We start from the raw sequence: 20550 nt of genomic DNA, 5'->3' as shown, positions 1-20550 counted from the left end.
ACGATTGCTGCAAACTTACTATATTCAATGCAACACAAAAGGCAAAAAGTAAGTGAAAGTTAAAGTGGGAGGGGAGCGTCCTGTTAAATCAATAGCTCACAGAACATTTAGTTTCGGCTTGGCATTGGCAGCAAAACAACAGGCATTCAAAATTTAGAAAAATTTTATAGCAAATTTTGTGGATTGGCAGCCAAATTTTAGGAAATGGCGAAGAAGGCGGCCCAACAACAACTACAGGCGGACCTCCAGACTGACGAGGACTTGGAGCGCTTCATGGATCGCCCAGGACTCCTGGGTTCGTAGTCACTTCGCCGAGCGTCTTCCTTTAAATCTGTTAAATAGTCGCCTTCGCCCTCCGACAGTTTTGGATGTGTACTCGGAGTGGTGCGGCCCTTGCGTGGGAATGGTGGGCAGCTTGCGCAAGATCAAGCTGGAGATCGGGGGCGACAACCTGCACCTGGCCATTGTGGGTGAACCCGTCACTTTAACCTTGACCTAACGACCCCTAACTGAGTCTCACATAGTGCAAATCGGACACCATCACGTCGCTCAAACGGTTCAATAAGAGGAGTGAGCCCATCTGGCTGTTTGTGTCCGTAAGTCAAAACATTCCCCTCTGGCCTCGACTTTGTATCCTTTTGTATCAATACTAAAGAGCTAAGTATCGATTACTAAACCTAAACAGAACTTTGACTCAGCCACACAAAATAATTTAATTTGGGTACGAAAATCAACACCATTAAAATGTGAGATCATCCTTAAAAATAGATTTTAAATTATTATTTTGAAGAATTGCGCAGAAAAACGTGATCTTCAAAAAAATGTTTTCTAGTTACAACTTCTTGTTTATTACCAAAAGGTTTTGAATGGAAAAGCCACTTAAAGAAAACAAGGAAAAAATAGTTAAATTTAGTTTATTTTTATCGGATTTTTAATTTTTAAAAATAACAAAATAAAATTCTCTAGAAATACTGCAATAAAATAAAGAAAAATAAGCCAATTTTAGTTTAACTTCAACTCAAAATAGTGCTACTGCGACCACTAAAACTAAATTAATTTGTCATAAAACTAAATTAATTTGAATGGTAGAGAGTCGGTAAATGTATGTACCCTCGAACGCTTGCAGGGCGGCAGGGCCGTGAACATCATATTCGGCACGGATGTGCCCAAGTTGGTGGCCATGCTGGCCAGGGAACTGGAGAAAACGCTGCAGAAGACGCCGCGGCCCATCACCTTCAGGATCGACGAGCTGCAGCCCATTGAGGTGGAGCAGCAGCGGGTCAAGATGGAGGCCATCGAGCGGGCCGAGAGGGCTGAGCGCGAGGTGAGGCACAAGAAGCAGATCGACTACCTTACCCAGGTGACGGACGCCATCATGGAGAACATGCCGGACATCGGAGTCACGGTGTTCGGACCGCAGGTCAACCGGGACATGTTCAAGAAGCTCACCGAGCCCGCCGAGCCGCTGAAGATGCAGTGCAAGGACCGGCGGGTCATCCAGGTGAGCAGCGACCAGTTCGAGGTGGTGAACTTCGGGTGCAAGAACCCCCTGCCGCCGGACGTGATCGAGCAGCTGGACGGGAAGGAGCTGCTGATGTGCTTCTGGAAGATCGACGAGAGCATCGGCACCGTGCCGAACGTCCTGATGGCCTACGCCCACGAGCTCACCAAGGAGCGAGTGGCGCCGCCGAACGACGAGATCCCCGAGGAGCACGTCATCCCGCCCATCATCGCCACCATGAAGCTCAAGATCGAGATCGAGCTGAAGGAGGGCGAGGTGTGGGTCGAGGAGCTCAGCTCCGAGGAGGACCTGCGGCTGGCCCAGGCCCAGGCCAAGTCGGGCAAGGGCAAGGCCAAGGGCAAGTCGGTCATCCACGAGGAGGTCCATGCCGCCGAGGAGGAGGCGGCCGAGCTGGACGCCGAGGAGGAGGCCAGCGAAGAGGAGGCCATCGAGGCTCCTGCCGGCGCCGACGTCATGGTCGGCGGGCTCCCCTCCATGCCCGGCTTCGACATGGAGCTGGATGCCCTCGACGACATGGCCGAGGACGAGGAGGAGGCCCAGGAAGTCAAGGAGGAGGAGCCCCCAAAGCCACTGACCCGAACGAAGACGGTGAAGATGCCTCCCATATGGGTGCCCAACAACCGGCGCACCCATGCCGCCCTCATCTACGTGTTCTTCCGTGGCCAGACGTCCGGATTCCTGCCTCCGGACCCCAAGCCGGAGCCACCGCACGTCGTCATGGCCTTCGACGCCTCCAAGCGCAAGGAGATCTTGCTGTTGGTCGACCGCCACAAGGACGACGTTCCGCTCTACGGCTACTTCACCAGCGCCGAGCCGGACGAGGCCGAGTTGATAGCCAACTCGACGGACAAATACGAGGGCAGCCCGCACTCTGCGTGCGTATATTGGCCGGGACTAGCCCGTTTGCCATTGACCACCTTCCAAACCAAACTGGCCAAACCAAACTCACCCCATGTCCATTTACAGGAACGACAAGATCGTGCTCAAGGTCAACAAGGCCCAGTCCAACATGATGCTATCGCTGGTCTCCTACGGCCCCAGCTACGTCAGTCCGAACGTGAACGTCGGCAAGGACGAGGCCTTGAAGTTCTTCCCGGAGGACTACAAGCCCCAGGAGGAGGTCGTTGTCGAGCCCGAAAAGAAGAAGAAACGCGTAAGCTCGATCCACAATTTTTACCTTCCGCCATTGTCCAGGGTGTTGCTACCTGCTACCTGTTACTTGTTGAGTAAAAGGGCATATTGCATTCGTTGTGAAGTATGTAACAGATAGACGGAAGCGTTTCCGAGTCGATCTAGCCATGTCCGTCTCCCTGTCCGTCCGTTCGTCTGTCTGTCCGTCCGTCTGTATGAACGTCGAGATCTCGGAAACTATAAATGCTAGAAATTAGGACTTTGACATGCAGATTCAGTTATACTATGAAAAAAAAACAAATTGCATTTGGATTAGCGATGAAAAAAAGTCAATGTTAATATTGTTGGCTTGCATCAGTCCCATCAGCATCACAAAAACGAATCATGGGCGTGATCAACCCTGTTGTTTAGCCTTGGTTCATCCGTTTGATTGTATGTTGTTCCACATCTTTTCAGAGCAAGAAGGGCTCCGAAGTACGGGAGTCAGTGGATCCGGAGGCGGCGGCAGCAGCAGCAGCTCCTGTCGAGGTCACCACCGCACCAGTGGAAGGGGAGGCGCCTGCCGCAGGGGAGGAGGTCCAAGTCCCGGCTGGCGAAGTCGTCGCCACTGGAGAAGGAGCACCTGTCGCCGAGGGCGAAGCGGTGGCCGCAGCCCCAACCGAAGGAGCTGGGGCTGGCGAGGGCACTGGTCCAGCCGCAGCTCCAGCGCCGCAAGTTGCACCACCACCGGCAACAGAGGCGCACAAGGAGGATGCACCTGCCCCCGAGGCAAAAGCACCGGAGTCAGAGGCGGAAGCTCCTGCCGAGCCCGTGCCAGAAGCACCCGCCGAGTAGTCCGACGATTGGATCATTCAACATTAAGCTACTAAATTATGAAGTTAAACTAATACTTGTGAATACGATACGCCCTTTCTAAATGTTTTTGGCAGTAATAACTGAAAGAACACTGCCCACGCACACAAATAAAAGCAACCTTTATTTTTATATTTTATTATTATTTTTGTACCCATGCGGAATGTATTATAAGTTCAGTCAGAAGCTTTTAATTTTATCAAACAAAAACACATGTTGACGAGGTAAAATTAACGTGACGATCGCACCTACAACTCCAAGAACTTCTTATGTCAGATTTTGTGATGATTATTATTTATTTTAGCAAAATAAATTACTTTGAAATTGTTAAGTAAAAGTGCTGATTTTATTGTGCAGCCGTGCGCCAATTACAAAATTAATGAAATAAAATTAATAAATTATAATAAATTAATTAATACATTTTTTTTGATAAAATAAATAAAGCTTAAAAAGAAAATGTGTTGGAGTTGAAGGTGCGATCGTCACGTTAATTTTACCTCGTTAAGAGGTGTTTTTGATTGATATCATAAGTTTTTGTTTGAAACTAAGTCTTATAACTCCCTTATAAATTGGCTTTTAAAAAACCATACCACACAGTTCTGATAATGCATGAATATTGTACAGCACAGTTTTATTTAAAATTAACGTTTCGGATTTCAATTATAAGAATGTTGGCCTCTAGTCAGCAAGTAGTATCAAAGCAAGTTTTTGTACAAGTGTTTTGATAATTAAAGTTTACTAATCTACCAAGCAGTTCACTGTTTGCAATATTTCTCATTTCCGAATATGCGAAAATACTTAAAAAGTCCTAGCTGCTCAAACTAAATGTGATAGATTAAAACAAATTGTACGGTGAAGTAAAACATGTTTTTTTTTAATTTTTTTATCTGTATCTGTTACATTTTGAATTAGTTGACTATTTTAATAATTTTTCAATGTAAATAAACTCTATTTTAACTATTATATAGCTGTCGAAACGTTTGAAGGAATGTTAGTTGTTTTTAATTTTTAGAAAACCAATTAACCCTTTTTTGCTTTTATTTATTAAAAAATAAAAAAAAATTTAATATATTTTCAATTTGTTTCTTATATGTTGTTATAAATTTGTACAAAATACCTTAAATCGAATTTTCTATTATGAACAGGAGGCGTCCTTATATCACGCGGACATTGAAAAAACCGAAGAACACTGTTTAGACCCCTGATCATAAAAATATTATTTTTGTCTAAAATACCCTTGTTTATGTTTCCGTTTACTTAAAAAAGCTCGAATAAGAATTTTCATCAACAAATTGGCTTAGCATAGATTTCTGCTCAATCAAACAACCATAAAATGCTAATTAAAAATATCTGAACTGGGTTGAATTTTTACACGCTGAATAACTCCCAAAATCGAATTTTTAGTGAAAACAAGAAGGAAAGCAAACTTCGGCAAGCCGAAGTTCATATACCCTTGCAGCTATTGCATTAATTAAATACTTTTGAAAACATTTAAATTATGATTTACTTGAGTATGTGCTAAAAAAAAACATTGAAACTATGATGATTTGCAGCTCAATTATTAGATAGTTATTTTATATATTTTATTATTTCTATGGGAGCTATATGCTATAGACGTCCGATTTTAATAAAATTTATACCATAATTCTGAAATAATTAAACATTGCTATATGTCGAAGAACTAAACAAAAAATTAAAAAACAGAAAAGTTATAATTTTTTTTCATTTATTTTTCCGATTGTTCCTATGGGAGCTATATGCTATAGTCATCCGATTTTGATGAAATTAAAACCGTAATTCTGAAAGTTAAACCATTACTATATCTCGAAGAACTAAACAAAAAATTAAAAAACAGCAAAGTTATAATTTTTTTTTCATTTATTTTTCCGATTGTTCCTATGGGAGCTATATGCTATAGTCGTCCGATTTTGATGAAATTTAAACCGTAAATCGGAAATATTTTACCATTACTATATGTCGAAGAACTAAACAAAAAATTAAAAAACAGCAAAGTTATAATTTTTTTCATTTATTTTTCCGATTGTTCCTATGGGAGCTATATGCTATAGTCGTCCGATCCGGCTCGTTCCGACTTATATACTACCTGCAATAGAAAGACAACTTTTGGGAAAGTTTCATGCAGATAGCTTTAAAACTGAGAGACTAGTTTGCATATAAACGGACGGACAGACGGACGGACAGACGGACATGGCTAGATCGACTCTACTAGTGATGCTGATCAAGAATATATATACTTTATAGGGTCGGAAACGTCTCCTTCACTGCGTTGCAAACTTCTGACTGAAATTATAATACCCTCTGCAAGGGTATAAATATAGATTGCTTAATCTCAAAAGCTCTAAGGGATCAAAAATAAAAAGAAATCTATAGTATTGCTAAAATGTGAGCACAAATCCCTAATTTTGGCTATAAATCAGTAATTATTTTACTTGAAGAAATTATGTCTCTAAAATACCTTTTTAACGATATCTAGCTTTTGTTTCAATTTCTTTTCAATTCGAGGTGCTTAAAACAGTAAAATTGATTTCAGGATTTTTGGGTTTGATACGCTCTTAAAAACCAACAGAAGGACAAAAGTTTTCATTTCAAATATGGCGTCTAAATCTTGTTTATTGAATATCTTTCGAAGGGGTTATCGGATTTAGATGAATGAATTTAAAGAATTTAAAGAATATAACCAATACAAAATGAAATAAAATTGATTTTGCCTACACAGGCATTTTTTATCTCAGCGTGCAAAAAAAACAACAAAGTGTATATATTTAGTCGAATGCTCATTCATTTATCGTCAAAAAATTTGATATCAGATATTTTGTATGTTGAAGGTGCGATTGTCAGGACTTTTTTAACCTCGTTAAGAGATGTTCTAATTTGATATCAGAAGTGTTAGTTTCAAATACCAAAGTATCGATGGTGACCCGCAGCACAGCCGCCATCGATAATATCGATACTATCATCGATTGTTTTACAGGATATATTAACATTGTTATTTGCAAGCGAACTTTTACGTTAAAACTGCCGAGAACCGAGCCGAAATGGACAAAATGTACTGTCAAGTTGGCGAGAAAGACACGCTGATCAGTCAGATTCCGCGGTCGGGAATTAATAGCCCTGGCCATGTTTACCCCCTTTCCCTTTGCAGGTGAACAACGAGCTGGCCTCGAAGGAGTAGGAGTCGCGCAACCTCTTCGGGACCCTGAAATTCAAACAGAGGGAGGTGAGGCAGCCGGAGCATGTCATCCAGTTGCTAAAGGAGCAAATAGCGCGGGGATCTATGGCACTAAAAGAGCAGAAGGAGCGGATTTTGACTATGCAATAATAGATTGAACGCCTGAAGCAGACCCTGTAAGTACACCCAGAGAAAACCCCATAGTAAAATTAAAAATTAAAATATTTGAATGTTTAAAAATACAAGCTTACTTAAAATAAACTAGCCAGGAGTACACGTTCGATAATTACACTGAGCCAAGGGCCCAGAGTGAAGCAGACTGTATCAGAGCGATCACAACAGCAGCAATAGCAGTGCAATTTAAAAATGCTTCCTCGCAACTTTTACCCTGTTGCGGAGATGATTGATCCTTACATCATCCCGGACGTAGCCACACCGGCCATCAAAGCATTCCAGGTGTATGCATCAAAAATCAATCGAGGGACCGTGGGCTGTCAGTCCCGGATTATTTCGGAACTGACAGATTTTGCAAAGGCCGCTAGAGATGGGGAAAAAGTGCGTTTGACCGTTTTGGCGCCGACCTCGTGATTTTTTTTTCGATATCTGCCCCCACTCGATATTTTTGATAGTGAAAGTTAAAACCATCGATAATATCGATTTAACAACTTTTTTTTTTTAATAGTTCTTTGTACTACAGTTTCAGTTATTTAATAGCCAATTCCATTAGTGGATTTTTTAAATGTGCCTGATTCCATTGGCGCATTAGCATTTAGCTAATGGTACTCTGACAAGTGATCTAAGTTTGTTTACTTTTGAATTTTGGCAAATCCAAAAGAAATTAATTAAAACTAATGAACATGAGTGAGTTTACTAAACTCTGTAATGCTCAGCAGGACATTCATAATGCGACCGAGGCATTTGCCAACTTGGACGACAATGAAGAGAAGCTGAATGCGTTGTTATGACGGGTTTGCAATGGAGCCCACCACAGTTTCTAAAAAGGGCATGGATCCCGTATATGTGGGAGTTATTTCCTGCCAGAGATCCAGCAGTAATGCATTGTGGTACTGCGAGCAGAATTTGCAGCGTGCGCTCTAGGTTTCAGTCATCACCAACCAGCCTTACCAGGTCACCTGCTGTTTTAAAAAATATTTCATTTTTGCAATTGCATAAAGATTCTAAAAAGCGAAAACTATCCAACTTTACACATGGTCATTCCAGAAACACAATTCATTTTTGCACTCATAGGTTCCATTATTACACCCAAAATTTCTTCCTATTTCCTCCATGAGCTACTCCAATGCACAAACACAGAAAAATAAAGAGCAATAAAAGAATGTAAAAAACTAATGAAAACATTTTTGGACAGACAAGAAAGACACACATTTGATTTCATATTACCCTTAAAAAGGATTAAACGGTTGGCAGATTTGATACGAACTTCGCAGGCGAAACCCATGAAGACAAAGTAACCACCATAACCATGTATACAAACGATTTAGAGCGGCTAATGTTGTGGGGGGGCCGAAATCAGTTCCTTCTGCTTTTAAAGGCAAGCTGCCAAGTTTTGAGAACTCCAGCTAACAGTGCTCCGTCGTAAAGAAAATTGCTAAAGAAATCTTGTTTTTAAACAGTAACATAAGTAAACAAGAAACGAAGCAAACTTCGGCAAGCCGAAAATCGTATACCCTTGCAGCTATTGCAAAAAATAAATATTTTTGAATATATTAAAATTATGGTTGACTTGCGTATATGTTTAAAAACATTGAAGCTATGATGGTTTGCAGCTCAATTATTTGATAGTTCATATGGCAGATAGCTTTAAAATTGAGAAACTAGTTTGCGTAGACGGACAGACAGACAGACAGACGGACATGGCTAGATCGACTCTCCATGTGATGCTGATCAAGAATATATATACTTTATAGGGTCGGAAACGTTTTTTCACTGCGTTGAAAACTTCTGACGGAAATTATAATACCCTCTGCAAACGTATAAATATATGTAAATATTTGAAGAAATATTAACTAACCCTTGAATTAAGAAAGGCTTGGTAGTTAAACTTATAGCCTGATTCCATTGGCGCATTAATAGACTGATTCCATTGGCGCATTAAAACGCATTTAGCCTAATGTGCATTTATTTACACAGGGAATCCCATAAGGCTAAATGCCGCATTTAAAATAAATGCGATATTTAAATGCGATTAAAAACCATTCGCCCCGAACCGGAAAATACCGATGTTCGTGCCACCACTACAAACAGCTGTTTTCTATATGCAAGGTTGGCGCAATTTTTTATGTCTTTTGAATTAAAAATCTGTTTTCTATAAAAATGACTGAAACCTAGAACGCACGCTGCAAATTCTGCTCGCAGTACCACAATGCATTACTGCTGGATCTCTGGCATAAAATAACTCCCACATATACGGGGATCCTTGCCCTTTTGGAAACTGTGGTGGTCTCCATTGCAAACCCGTCAAACAACGCAATCAGCTTCTTTTCCTTGTTGTCCAAGTTGGCAAATGCCTCGGTCGCATTATGAATGTCCTGCTGAGCATTACAGAGTTTAGTAAACTCACTCATGTTCATTAGTTTTAATTAATTTCTTTAGGATTTGCCAAAATTCAAAAGTAAACAAACCCAGATCAGCTGTTCGTGGCACTCACATGTCGGAGTAGCATTAGCTAAATGCTAATGCGCCAATGGAATCAGGCACATTTAAAAAGTCCACTAATGCGGCAATGGAATCAAGCTATAAGTGATGTATAAAAAATGCCCAGCACCATCGATAGCGAGAAAAAACTATTGATGGTGGCTAAAATTTCGAAACCTCGATAGTGCTATCGATAGTTTCACAGCTCTAGTTGGTGATGTTAACAACCCCAGCTCACCATTTCAAGGTGTCCGATAATTTACAGACACTTTTAGGAGGAGTTGGGAGCAAACACATTCTAAAGTGTTTTCGCTCAACAGCTGACCAAACAGTTTACTAGCTCACCAACCAACTCACCAGTTGTTTTAAAAAAAAAAAAATTTGTGCACTTTTTACATTTTTTTATTGCTGCCTATTGTGCATTTGGGCCTTATTTCATTTTTAAAATTGGGGTGTTTTTTCTTTATGAAATAAAACCCCAATTTTGGGGCCTTATTTCGATTTACTTTTTGGGGAGCCCTATTTCTTTGGGGTCTTATATCCAGCACCCGTTTGCATTCTTTCTTTTGTTTTGAGATCATTTATTGAATGATGATTTGAAGTCCATTAATTTTGATCTGAAAACTCATATTGGCATACCTAATGGGTAAAGCCTCCGATAATTGTGGCCCTGGGTCGATTCCCAGTGCAGACAGAAAAACTCATTATGAAATGTAAGTGTCAATAAATAGCTTCCATATAAAACAAGAACGAAAGCCAGCCGAAGTTTCTATGCCCGTGCAGCTATTTCAAAAATTCAATATCACTATGGTTGGCACTACTTGTAGTGATGATGCGCACCAAGAGCGTGTGCATAGGAGATTACTATAACTAGCCGCAGAATTGAAAATCAGCTGTGATGGTCATATCGTAACGAAGAATACGCCAAAGGTATCGCTAAAAGTATATGGATTGCAAACCAAGACTTTACGTACAGGAGATAGGGCGGTGAAAGTGACATACTGTTGGTAAAACATTCCACTTTTATAGCACACTTAAACTTTTGTTGAAAATACGCGTCGAATGGTATATCTCAAAATTAATTTTTCGGTGCCGGTATACACTTCGGCTTGCCAAAGTTTGCTTTAAGGTATTTCCAAACGTAATTTGTTAAAACAAAATTAGTGCTGAAGTAAAGCTTAAAGTTTGTTTTTAAAAATCATGTTAATAATATTGGAGTACTTTGACTATATTTCAAACAAAAACATCTGATATCAAACAAAAACACCTCTTAACGGGGTAAAAAAAAGTCGTGACGATCTCACCTTCAACATACAAAATATCTGATATAAAATTTTGTGACGAAAAATGAAAAAGCATTCGACTAAATAAATACACTTTAAAGGTTCTTTTTCTGCACGCTGAAATAAAAAATGACTGTGTAGGCAAAAGAAAGATTTTAAAAGAATATTTCATTTTGCAATAGCTGCAAGGGTATATAAACTTCGGCTTGCTGAATCTCGCTTACTTTCTTGTTGCAATACAATTTTGTTGCAATAAAGTTCTGAAAAGGGCAGAAGCATCTTAGAAGCTTTTTTTTCCAAATCGATACAGGGCAAAAAAACTTTTATTAAAAATTTGATTAAAAAAAATCTTTCTGTATCCGTGTTTCATTGCGTTTCCATATTTCTTAAATTTATTTAATTCAGTCAAAAAGTCGCTTAAAGAACGTTTTCAAGTCGGAAATACTATTAGCTACTCGAGCTAATGATTCTAGTGAGCCCTTCGTCAATGGAATCGAAATAGCTTGAAATTCTTGGCTAGCTATACAATTTTTGTGAGCTGATTTATTCGAGCTGTTTTCTGAGTGCTCGCATATGTATCAATCAGTAATTCCAATCAGCGATCTGTGCGTCTGCCTGCAAACTTATGTTCTGCCTTCGCATTCTCACATCATAGCTTATTTTATGACGGCATATATCCAAGACCTAAGTGTTTTCGAATTGCCCAATCCCTAATAATCCGTGTAAGTTGCCCTTTTTTATGACGGTGCTGGCCCTAACTGGTTTTAAATTACCCGCCCGGCTGCTGCGAGCACTACCTGAACTGGCGGATCCGCTGATTACCTAACCATCTGGCCCCCGTGGGTCACATATAAGGTGTCATCGGTGACACTGAGTGACATTTGGCCGCGAGTTACCGACCAGAATGCAGTTGCTGTGCTACTCCGCCCTTGCTGTGCCACTCCTCCTGATCGGCCTGGCTCCGGGGCCATCGGCCGCCAGCGATGACGGGTGCAACGAGGTGGTCTGCGGATCGGTGGTGTCCAAGTGCCTGATCACCCAGAGCTGCCAGTGCAAGCTGAACGACTGCCACTGCTGCAAGGACTGCCTGAACTGCCTCGGCGAGCTCTACATCGAGTGCTGTGGCTGCCTGGACATGTGCCCCAAGCACAAGGACTCCCTGCCCTCGCTGACGCCGCGCTCGGAGATCGGGGACATTGAGGGGCTGCCGGAGCTCTTCGACACTCTGACTGCCGAGGATGACGAGGGATGGTCCACCATCCGGTTCCCCATGCGCGCCGGCTTCAAGCAACGCGTTCAGGGCGGTGACCCCAGCCATAGTCCCAGTGACACCGGAGTCACAGCCGGACTCAACACCTTGTGCACCGTCATCTACGTGAACTCCTGCATCCGGGCGAACAAGTGCCGGCAGCAGTGCGAGAGCATGGGGGCCAGCAGCTATCGGTGGTTCCACGACGGATGCTGCGAGTGCGTGGGCGGGAACTGCCTCAACTACGGCATCAACGAGAGCCGCTGCCGCGGATGTCCGGAGAACCAGGACCCGGAGCAGGACCAGCTGCTCACCGCGGACTCCGTTCCGGCGGAGGCCGAGCAGGATCTGGAGCGCTTATTTGGCAACGAGGAGATCGAGGACAGCTGGAGCTATGGCGAGGACGATGACTTCTCCTACGCTGATAAGAACGTAGACGACTAGTCAAGTTCAATATTCTCTCAATGGAACATGTTTTTTTTACTAATATTAAATATAAACATTGTAATTTATTTATTTATATAATGCTTGCCTATATTTAAAACAAAGTTTCTGCTTGGGTATGGTAATAGAGCTGATGAAGGCTTAAGTTCGTCGGTTATATTTCAGTTGATTTCTATTTTGACTAGCTTAATTTTTATAATTTCCCAATAGTTGTATATAAGTCGAAACGAGTCGGATCAGACGATTGTAGGAAGCTATGCTGATTTTCAGCTCAATTATTCGATGATTCCTATGGAAGCTATATGATATCGTTTTCCGATTCTTATAAAATTAAAAGCGTAATTCTAAACTGTCCAATTATTAATAAGTCAAAAAGAATTAAAAAAAAATACAAAATTAAATTACATTTATTTTAATTTTTTTTTTATATTTTTATTGTTATCAAGGGAGCTTTATTTCCGATTTTGATAAAATTTAAACCGTAATTGTGAAATATTTTACTATTACTAAATGTCGAAGAACAAATTTGTAATTTTACGATTGTTCCTATGCTATATGCTATAGTCATAGAATAGAATAACAACTTTTGGAAAAGTTTCATTCAGATAGCTTTAAAATTGAGAGACTAGTTTGCGTAGAAACGAACGGACAGACGGACATGGCTAGATCTGATCAAGAATATATATACTTTATAGGGTCGGAGATGTCTCCTTTAATGCGTTGAAATGAAATTATAATACCCTCTGCAAGGGTATAACAATTGGTAATGCATTGATATTCAACCATATTTAAACAGTTACCAAGTACCCAATAAGTAAAATGGCAGTTTTAACGTAAAAATTCGCTTGCAAATAACAATGTTAATATATCCTCTAGAGCTGTAAAACAATCGACGATAGTATCGATATTATCGATGGCGGCTGTGCTGCGATTGTTTTCGTCATCATCAATACATCGAGTGGAAAACACAAGTCTGGTGGAAGTGGCCAAGCGCTACCTATGGAGCAGGATATTATCGATGGTTAAAACTTTCACTGCCAAAAATATCGAGTGGGGGCAGATATCGAAAAAAAAATCACGAGGTCGGCGCCAAAACGGTCAAACGCACTTTTTCCCCATCTCTAGCGGCCTTTGCAAAATCTGTCAGTTCCGAAATACTCCGGGACTGACAGCCCACGGTCCCTCGATTGATTTTTGATGCATACACCTGGAATGCTTTGATGGCCGTTGGGGCTACGTCCGGGATGATGTAAGGATCAATTATCTCCGCAACTGGGTAAAAGTAGCGAGGAAGCATTTTTAAATTGCACTGCTATTGCTGCTGTTGTGATCGCTCTGAAACAGTCTGCTTCACTCTGGGCCTTTGGCTCAGTGTAATTATCGAACGTGTACTCCTGGCTGGCAACGTTGAGCACGCTGGCTCGATTTCCCATGATCGGCAAGCAGCACACCCCATCTGCGATTCTCGGTAGTCCCAAAGTTATCTGGGATTTTGCTGAACCACATAGGGGACACTGCATTGGTGTCCAGGCCGAGGATTGTAAGGTTTCTGAGAGGTCTGGCGGTATTGGCGGCAGATGTTATCCTTGAACCGGCATTACTGCATCTTATGGTCAAATCCAACACACCTATGTCAAGCATAGTTGCCGACCAGCGACCGGCTTCGGTAAGACAACCCCTTGATGACTCTGCCTACATCAAGCACAGCCAGCGCTTCGTCATTCAGTTCGAGTGCAACGTTGACTGTGGCACCGTCGGCTGGAGACCAGGGCTTTGTCGTTAGGTTCACCGCCTTCTGGAATTCCTTCAGAGGTAAGTCCTCAAAATTCTTCTCTCTCAATTCCAACATATATTCCTCGGGTCCTACGGTCGTGTCCACGTCAAACACCGTCACCCTCGCTTTCTCCGCGAGGTTCTTGGCCACCTCGCGCTCCTCGTGCACCCTTACTCCAAGGGCTGGAGCGACTTCCTAACGGACTTTTCTCCGCAATTTTTCTTTGAAACAGCGCCGGGTCGGCGCAGGCCACTACCACCGACCACGTGGGGCAGCAACGGGGGCGACTGGGTCACCAGCATGGGCAGCATGAGGGGGATCAACAGGATGCGCGCCCAGAGCAGCGGTGGCTTCATACTAGGCAACCGTGGGGGCTAAAGCAGCCAGTGGCGGCATAGCCCGGCGGGACTCAACCGCTCCGTCTTGTTGAAAATAAATGTCGTCCACGTCCATTCCATCCAATTGCGGCAAAAAAAAAATCGTTTATCATATCGCGGTAGCGATTTCCATTCACAGCAAAGTGGCGATCGTTATCGTCGGCGAAAAAATATGGCCCAATGATGCCGCCGGCATGTAATCCGCACCAAACAGTGATTTTTTCGGGATGCAACGGTGCCTCACGAACCACGTATGGGTTGCTTCCTGCCCAGTAACGCATATTTTGCTTGTTGACAAATCCATTTAGCCAAAAGTGAGCCTCATCGCTGAAGATGATTTTTCGGTGAAAATCAGCATCATTTTCGAATTGCTCTTGAGCCCAATTCACGAATCGGCGTCGCTTCAAATGGTCAAACGGCTTTAATGCTTGTGTCAGCTTGATCTTATATGGATGTAAGCCAAGATCTTTACGCAAAATTCGCCACAATGACGTCACAGAAACCCCCAATTGTTGCGAACGAACCCGACTGCTTAAGAAGCTATCCTTACGTTTCGTCCTTTATTTTTGAACAGGAAGGAGTTCTGCTAAATGTAGTCTTTTACATTTGTCTTGACTTTAGGATCGCAGGTTACAGAATCGAGTGGTATAAAGGTATAATTATGGGTAAAATAAGCCTATGTAGAGCTTTTAATTTGTTCAACAGCCCGCCACCCAAAATTCGACTGAATTCGAGCTTCCCTAGATCATTCGTTAGGACTGCATTTCTAAAGTATTTTTTTACCCTTGCAGCGGGTATCATAATGTTGGTCAGAAGTTTGCAACGCAGTTCATATAAAGTACATATATTCTTGATCTGGATCAATGGGGTAGTCGTCCGTCTGTCTGTCTGTCTGTCTCAATACCGTTTGCTCAGTTTAAAAGCTAGCGATCTGAAACTTTCACAGTCGTCCTAAATTAAATTTTTATGTTTTTCAGGATATTTCGCGCAGTATATAAGCTTTTGACATGAATCTTTCCAAACCTTATTTTTTATGCATACCTAGATCAGGGTAAAAGCGCGTGCCGATCGGACGTCTATATCCTATAGCTCCCATAGAAAAAACAGGGCTAAATAGCTTAAAATTTTATACTTTTAAGGATATTTCGCTCAGCTATTTCGGCAAAGTCTGCAAGAGTATTAAAACTTCGGGTTGCGAAGTTAGCTTCCTCGTTTTATTTCTAATGATTAGTAAAGCCCTAGTTAAGCCCTAGTTAGCCAGTTAAAGTTTGTTCTATTGGCGTATAAATAAATAAATATCAATAATACATAAATATTAAATAGTACGTACGTTTCTACATCGATATATCCGATAACAGTTCAATTTGAACGGTTGCCTGAGTTGTCGAGCACAATTTTAGTTTGACCGCGCAAAAATAATAGGTTTTTTTGCGCTTAACCTTTTGAAGTTCTGCTTTTGTTATGCTTGCTCTAAAAAATGATAAGCACACATTATTTTAAATCCAGGATGCGACTATATCATATAGCTACCATAGAAACAATCGAAAAATTTACTCGAAAATCTACACAATTTCATTGTTTGTATCGATATGCAGTACTTTTTTAGAATATTACATTTGTGTTTTTGTTGCCATATCCGCTTCCTGAAGTCTGCTTTCTTTTTGTTTTTAATTTTATTTAAATTTGGTAAATATTTATTTATTGACAATTTACTATCCAATTTATATAAAGAAAAAACTTTGAGCAAAACATTAAATTACATTAAATTTCCTTAGGCAGACCTTAGATACAATCTAAACTTGCTGAAATCTCAGCAGTTCAGCAACCCAGTGTCTGCTGAAAATGTTCAGTATATTTCTGCTGAATTTTCAGCAATTCAGAGATTCAGTCGTTTCGGGAATACTGAAATTGTTCGCTTCATTCATTAGAGGATTCATTGAAGCTCAGAGACAGAGACAACTATACTGCTTTAGATGTTTTTGGTAATAAGTTCAAGGTGACACTGCCTTTTTAACGTTAAATTCAAGCATTAATGTATTATTGTTTTGTTTAATATATTGTGTTTATCCCGCTAATTTAAACGTTAAAAGGTTTTCAGTTGTCATCTTTAATTGGTAATAAATATTTCGTATACATTTAAGCCTCACTTTTTCATTCCGTTTTGTCGTCAACTCCAATGAATAAGCAAAATTTTACTTAAATAAAATAAAGCTCATTGATGTATCGGCCCCGTTGCTTTTTTATCGAATGTTATTTTTTTACCTAATTCCGTCTAGTATTTTACTATCGGGTATCCGGTTCTGTCAATTTTCTTTATTCATTGCTCATTGGAAACGTCATACGTTTGTCTCGCTCGCACTTACGTAAAATCGTATAATTAAAAAAATAAATGAGCAATCAACAATGTAGTGTCATAAACCCATTATCAATGAAGAATTTATTTGGTTTTTTTCATTTTTCGATCGCTACAATTGTTGAAATCATGTCAACGAGGACAACCCGATTTTTTTAATACCCCACTCCACCGGCCTGTGTCTCGGCGAATTTTGCTTTTCTTTTTTATATTTTTTATATATGGTTTATTTGTTTTTTTTTTATCTTATAGCCTGATTCCATTACCGCATTAGTGGACTTTTTAAATGTGCCTTATTCCATTGGCGCATTAGCATTTAGCTATTGCTACTCCGACATGTGAGTGGCACGAAAAGCTGATCTGGGTTTGTTTACTTTTGAAATTTGGCAAATCCAAAAGAAATTAATTAAAACTAATGAACATGAGTGAGTTTACTAAACTCTGTAATGCTCAGCAGGACATCTATAATGCGACCAAGGCATTTGCCAACTTGGACGACAAGGAAGAGAAGCTGATTGCGTTGTTATGACGGGTTTGCAATGGAGACCACCACAGTTTCTAAAAAGGGCATGGATCCCCGTATATGTGGGAGTTATTTAATGCCAGAGATCCAGCAGTAATGCATTGTGGTACTGCAAGCAGAATTTGCAGCGTGCGCTCTAGGTTTCAGTCATTTTTATACAAAAAAAATTGTATATTCAAAAGACATCAAAAATTGCGCCAACCTTGCATATAGAAAACAGCTGTTGCAGTGGTGCCACAAACAAAGTATCGTTAAGCATCGGTATTTTCCGGTATTTTTTCTAAAAACGTTCGTGGCGAATGGTTCTTAATCGCATTTAATAATCGCATTTATTTTAAATGCGGCATTTAGCCTTATGGGCTTCCCTGTGTAAATAAATGCGCATTAGGCTGAATGCGTTTTTATGCGCCAATGGAATCAGGCTATAATATTTCGATAATCGACTATTTGATTATTCCAATAGCTTTCCAATAGCCCTCCGCATTTGTTCCTTTAAAGCTTTGTGTGAACATCATATTATAAAGGAGTTTTGGACTTCAACGACAGGCTGTTATTGAACAGCAAGCAATTGTTCCCAGATCTGGCAACGCTGGCAGTGCCCAGGCTTCCGAAGCTTTGATCGTGGTATTGTTTACGTTTTAGTTTTGCGCACATTGAGATGAGGCTGCACTTTACGGCGATCCTTATCATCTGCATCGAGCACGTGACCAAGGCGGTCGCCCAGGGGATGCCGATCAGTCCCTGCCCGAAGATATTCCAGTACCGCTTCGACGGAACCGAGTGGTTCGGCCTGATGGCCGTTCGCAGTCCGGATGTCCACAGCCACCAGCCGCTGCACATCCGGGTCACCCTCTCGATGCGGGGCAAACCCACTACGGTGGGTAGACCGGAGCGCCAACCTGGAACCTTCAGCCGGGACTAACTACCCCTTCATTTTGCAGAACTACCTGGGCGAAATCGAGCTGCTGACTCGCGGAAAGTTCAGCCACAACGCACCGGTCCTTTACAAGATCCGATTCCCCAAACACCACTTCCCCCCCAAGCTGCTGCTCATGTCGGCCAATAACCAGGTCATCTGCTTTGGATCCGGCGGTCCGTAACACCACCGCCAATTGGCTGCTGGGTGCTCACATTTAACTCGGTTTCTTTGCCCGCACAGAGCACAGCGTCTTCATGACCCAAATCCAGCTGGAGCACATCAGGAAGTTGGCCTTCATTCCGGACAAGAAGAGCTCCCTGCTGCTGGATCCCGACGAGGAGGCGGAGAAAACGATCCAGCCATCCGGTTCGCCGCACATCCAGTTCAAGAAGTATGCATACGGATTTTGGTCGGTTGAAACACTCGATCGTAACATTCATTCGTTACTTAATGCCCGATTTTGTAGAAAACCCTTTGGTCAGCCGCCCAAAGAGACTTGCGGGCGCATCGATAGAGACCTCGACTTCCGGTTGTTCCAAAGAAAAGACCACGGCGCAAGCGATACCAACCCAAAGAGCTCCGATGCCATTGCATCACCGGTGTTTGTCGACGACAACGACGACGACGACGATGAAGACATCGAGCACTTCGTGGACGAAACGGAAGCTGAGGAGGACATCACGCTGGATGACAACAATAGCCTGCCGTCGATCACCAGGGGATCGTGGCCTTGGCTGGCGGCCATCTATGTGAACAACCTGACCTCCTTGGACTTTCAGTGCGGCGGGACGCTCGTCTCGGGTCGCGTGGTGATTAGCTCAGCACACTGCTTCAAGCTGTTCAACAAGCGCTACTCGTCCAACGAGATCCTCGTCTTCCTGGGCAGGCACAATCTCAAAAACTGGAACGAGGAGGGATCTCTGGCGGCCCCGGTAGATGGCCTTTATATCCATCCCGACTTCAACAGCCAGCTGAGCAGCTACGATGCAGATATTGCTGTGATCATGCTTAAGGACGAAGTTCGGTGAGTTTTTGATTTTTTTCTTAAATAATTAGTTGTATTTAAGTGTTGTATATATGGTATAACATGGGTTACCCAGAAAACTCGGACTTTTTTCGGGTCGATTAGTTTTAGATTCAACCAAAAAGCCGGACGGTGTTACAGAATCCTTATAGTTTTTTATGAATTCCTAAGTAAATTTGTTTCGATTTTTAAAAAGTCTTTGATTGGTTCAAAATCGTTTAGTCGAAGCGGTTTCTGCAATACCGAGCTTTGATTTTGGGTTGAAAATTGGTTTGAAAGAGATTATTGTGACACCTAAATACTTTTCATATAGATCGTTGTAGTGCAGCGTAAGTAGCATTTCACATGTGTATAGCTTAAGATGTTGAAAAGCTATGGAGTACAAAGTACAGCGTTTCTAGCTCATTTAAAAAAAACGTTGTTTTTATCTAGATGCTTAACACAATAAAATGGTTTCAGGTTCCTAAGAAAGGAATCCAGCAAACAAGAAAACATTTTCGTTTTGGAAAAGCGCAAAACTCTTGCTTCTTAAGTAACTTACACATTTTATTTTAGTACAGTGAATTAATAGGAAGACATAAGTCTTTACGTCTTCTAAGAAACAAGAGGTTGGCGCTTTTTCCAAAATCGCAATTGATTATGATACATGAAGGTTTTAAAAGTTATTTCGTCGTTTTTATACCCCTTGCAGCGGTGTATTATTAATTTCAGTCAGAAAATTGCAAAGCAGTGAAGGAGACCATAAAGATATATATTCTTGATTAGCATGACTAGGAAGTCGATCTAGCCATGTTCGTTTGTCCGTCTGTCTGTCCGTCCGTTTCTAAGCAACTAGTCTCTCAGTTTCAAAGCTATCTACTACTTAATTTATTGTATCAAACTACGTTTATGTAATATGTCTGTCTGCCAATACAACATAAAAATGTTCATAACTTCGTTGTTTTTAAGATATTTGTTATATCTTGCTAATTTTTTGCATATTATGTCGACTTCATATAATTATGCTAAATAATAAATAGTTTTTAAATTTTATTTTTAAAAAGTAATTTTACTTAAAAAATTGAATTGAGAAATTTTTTCCTCTAATTAAAAAAAATGTTATTAGTGATGCATATTTTTGTGAAAAATGTTAAACCCAGCCTGCGTTAGCTACTCTGAATTGAGAAGAGTTACCCTTTTGTGAATTTTTTGGACCAAGTGCTATGAATTAGAAATTGATGAATCTCAAGGCTATAGATTAAAAGGGTGAAACGT

The 20550-nt window shown here is 41.3% G+C and overlaps 3 protein-coding genes across 5 annotated transcripts; all 3 read left to right on the top strand.

The window, feature by feature from the left end:
• The first annotated feature begins 82 nt into the window (after positions 1–82).
• Positions 83–3601, top strand: LOC128260708 (fibrous sheath CABYR-binding protein). Of its 2 annotated transcripts, none has more exons than XM_052993901.1 (6): positions 83–295; positions 363–466; positions 525–596; positions 1127–2397; positions 2489–2675; positions 3110–3601. In XM_052993901.1, exons 1-6 carry the CDS (start codon positions 205–207, stop codon positions 3485–3487), a joined length of 2103 nt encoding a protein of 700 aa, XP_052849861.1. In that variant the 5' UTR covers positions 83–204; the 3' UTR covers positions 3488–3601. The 2 variants fall into 2 exon arrangements, with proteins under 2 accessions (XP_052849861.1, XP_052849862.1); XM_052993902.1 differs by having other exon boundaries at positions 141–295; positions 343–466.
• Positions 3602–11465: 7864 nt separating this feature from the next.
• Positions 11466–12347, top strand: LOC128260758 (protein twisted gastrulation). Its single transcript, XM_052993990.1, has one exon. It carries the CDS (start codon positions 11538–11540, stop codon positions 12324–12326), a length of 789 nt encoding a protein of 262 aa, XP_052849950.1. The 5' UTR covers positions 11466–11537; the 3' UTR covers positions 12327–12347.
• Positions 12348–17574: 5227 nt separating this feature from the next.
• Positions 17575–19418, top strand: LOC128260763 (serine protease gd). Of its 2 annotated transcripts, none has more exons than XM_052993996.1 (4): positions 17575–18230; positions 18295–18445; positions 18513–18663; positions 18739–19418. In XM_052993996.1, exons 1-4 carry the CDS (start codon positions 18012–18014, stop codon positions 19298–19300), a joined length of 1083 nt encoding a protein of 360 aa, XP_052849956.1. In that variant the 5' UTR covers positions 17575–18011; the 3' UTR covers positions 19301–19418. The 2 variants fall into 2 exon arrangements, with proteins under 2 accessions (XP_052849956.1, XP_052849957.1); XM_052993997.1 differs by having other exon boundaries at positions 17580–18230; positions 18513–18681; positions 18739–18879.
• The last annotated feature ends 1132 nt before the right edge of the window (positions 19419–20550 follow it).

This window comes from Drosophila gunungcola, assembly GCF_025200985.1.
Source record: "Drosophila gunungcola strain Sukarami chromosome X unlocalized genomic scaffold, Dgunungcola_SK_2 000038F, whole genome shotgun sequence".
Lineage (NCBI taxonomy): Eukaryota > Metazoa > Arthropoda > Insecta > Diptera > Drosophilidae > Drosophila > Drosophila gunungcola.
Note: the sequence above shows the minus strand (reverse complement) of the source record. Positions and strands in the feature narration are given on the sequence as shown.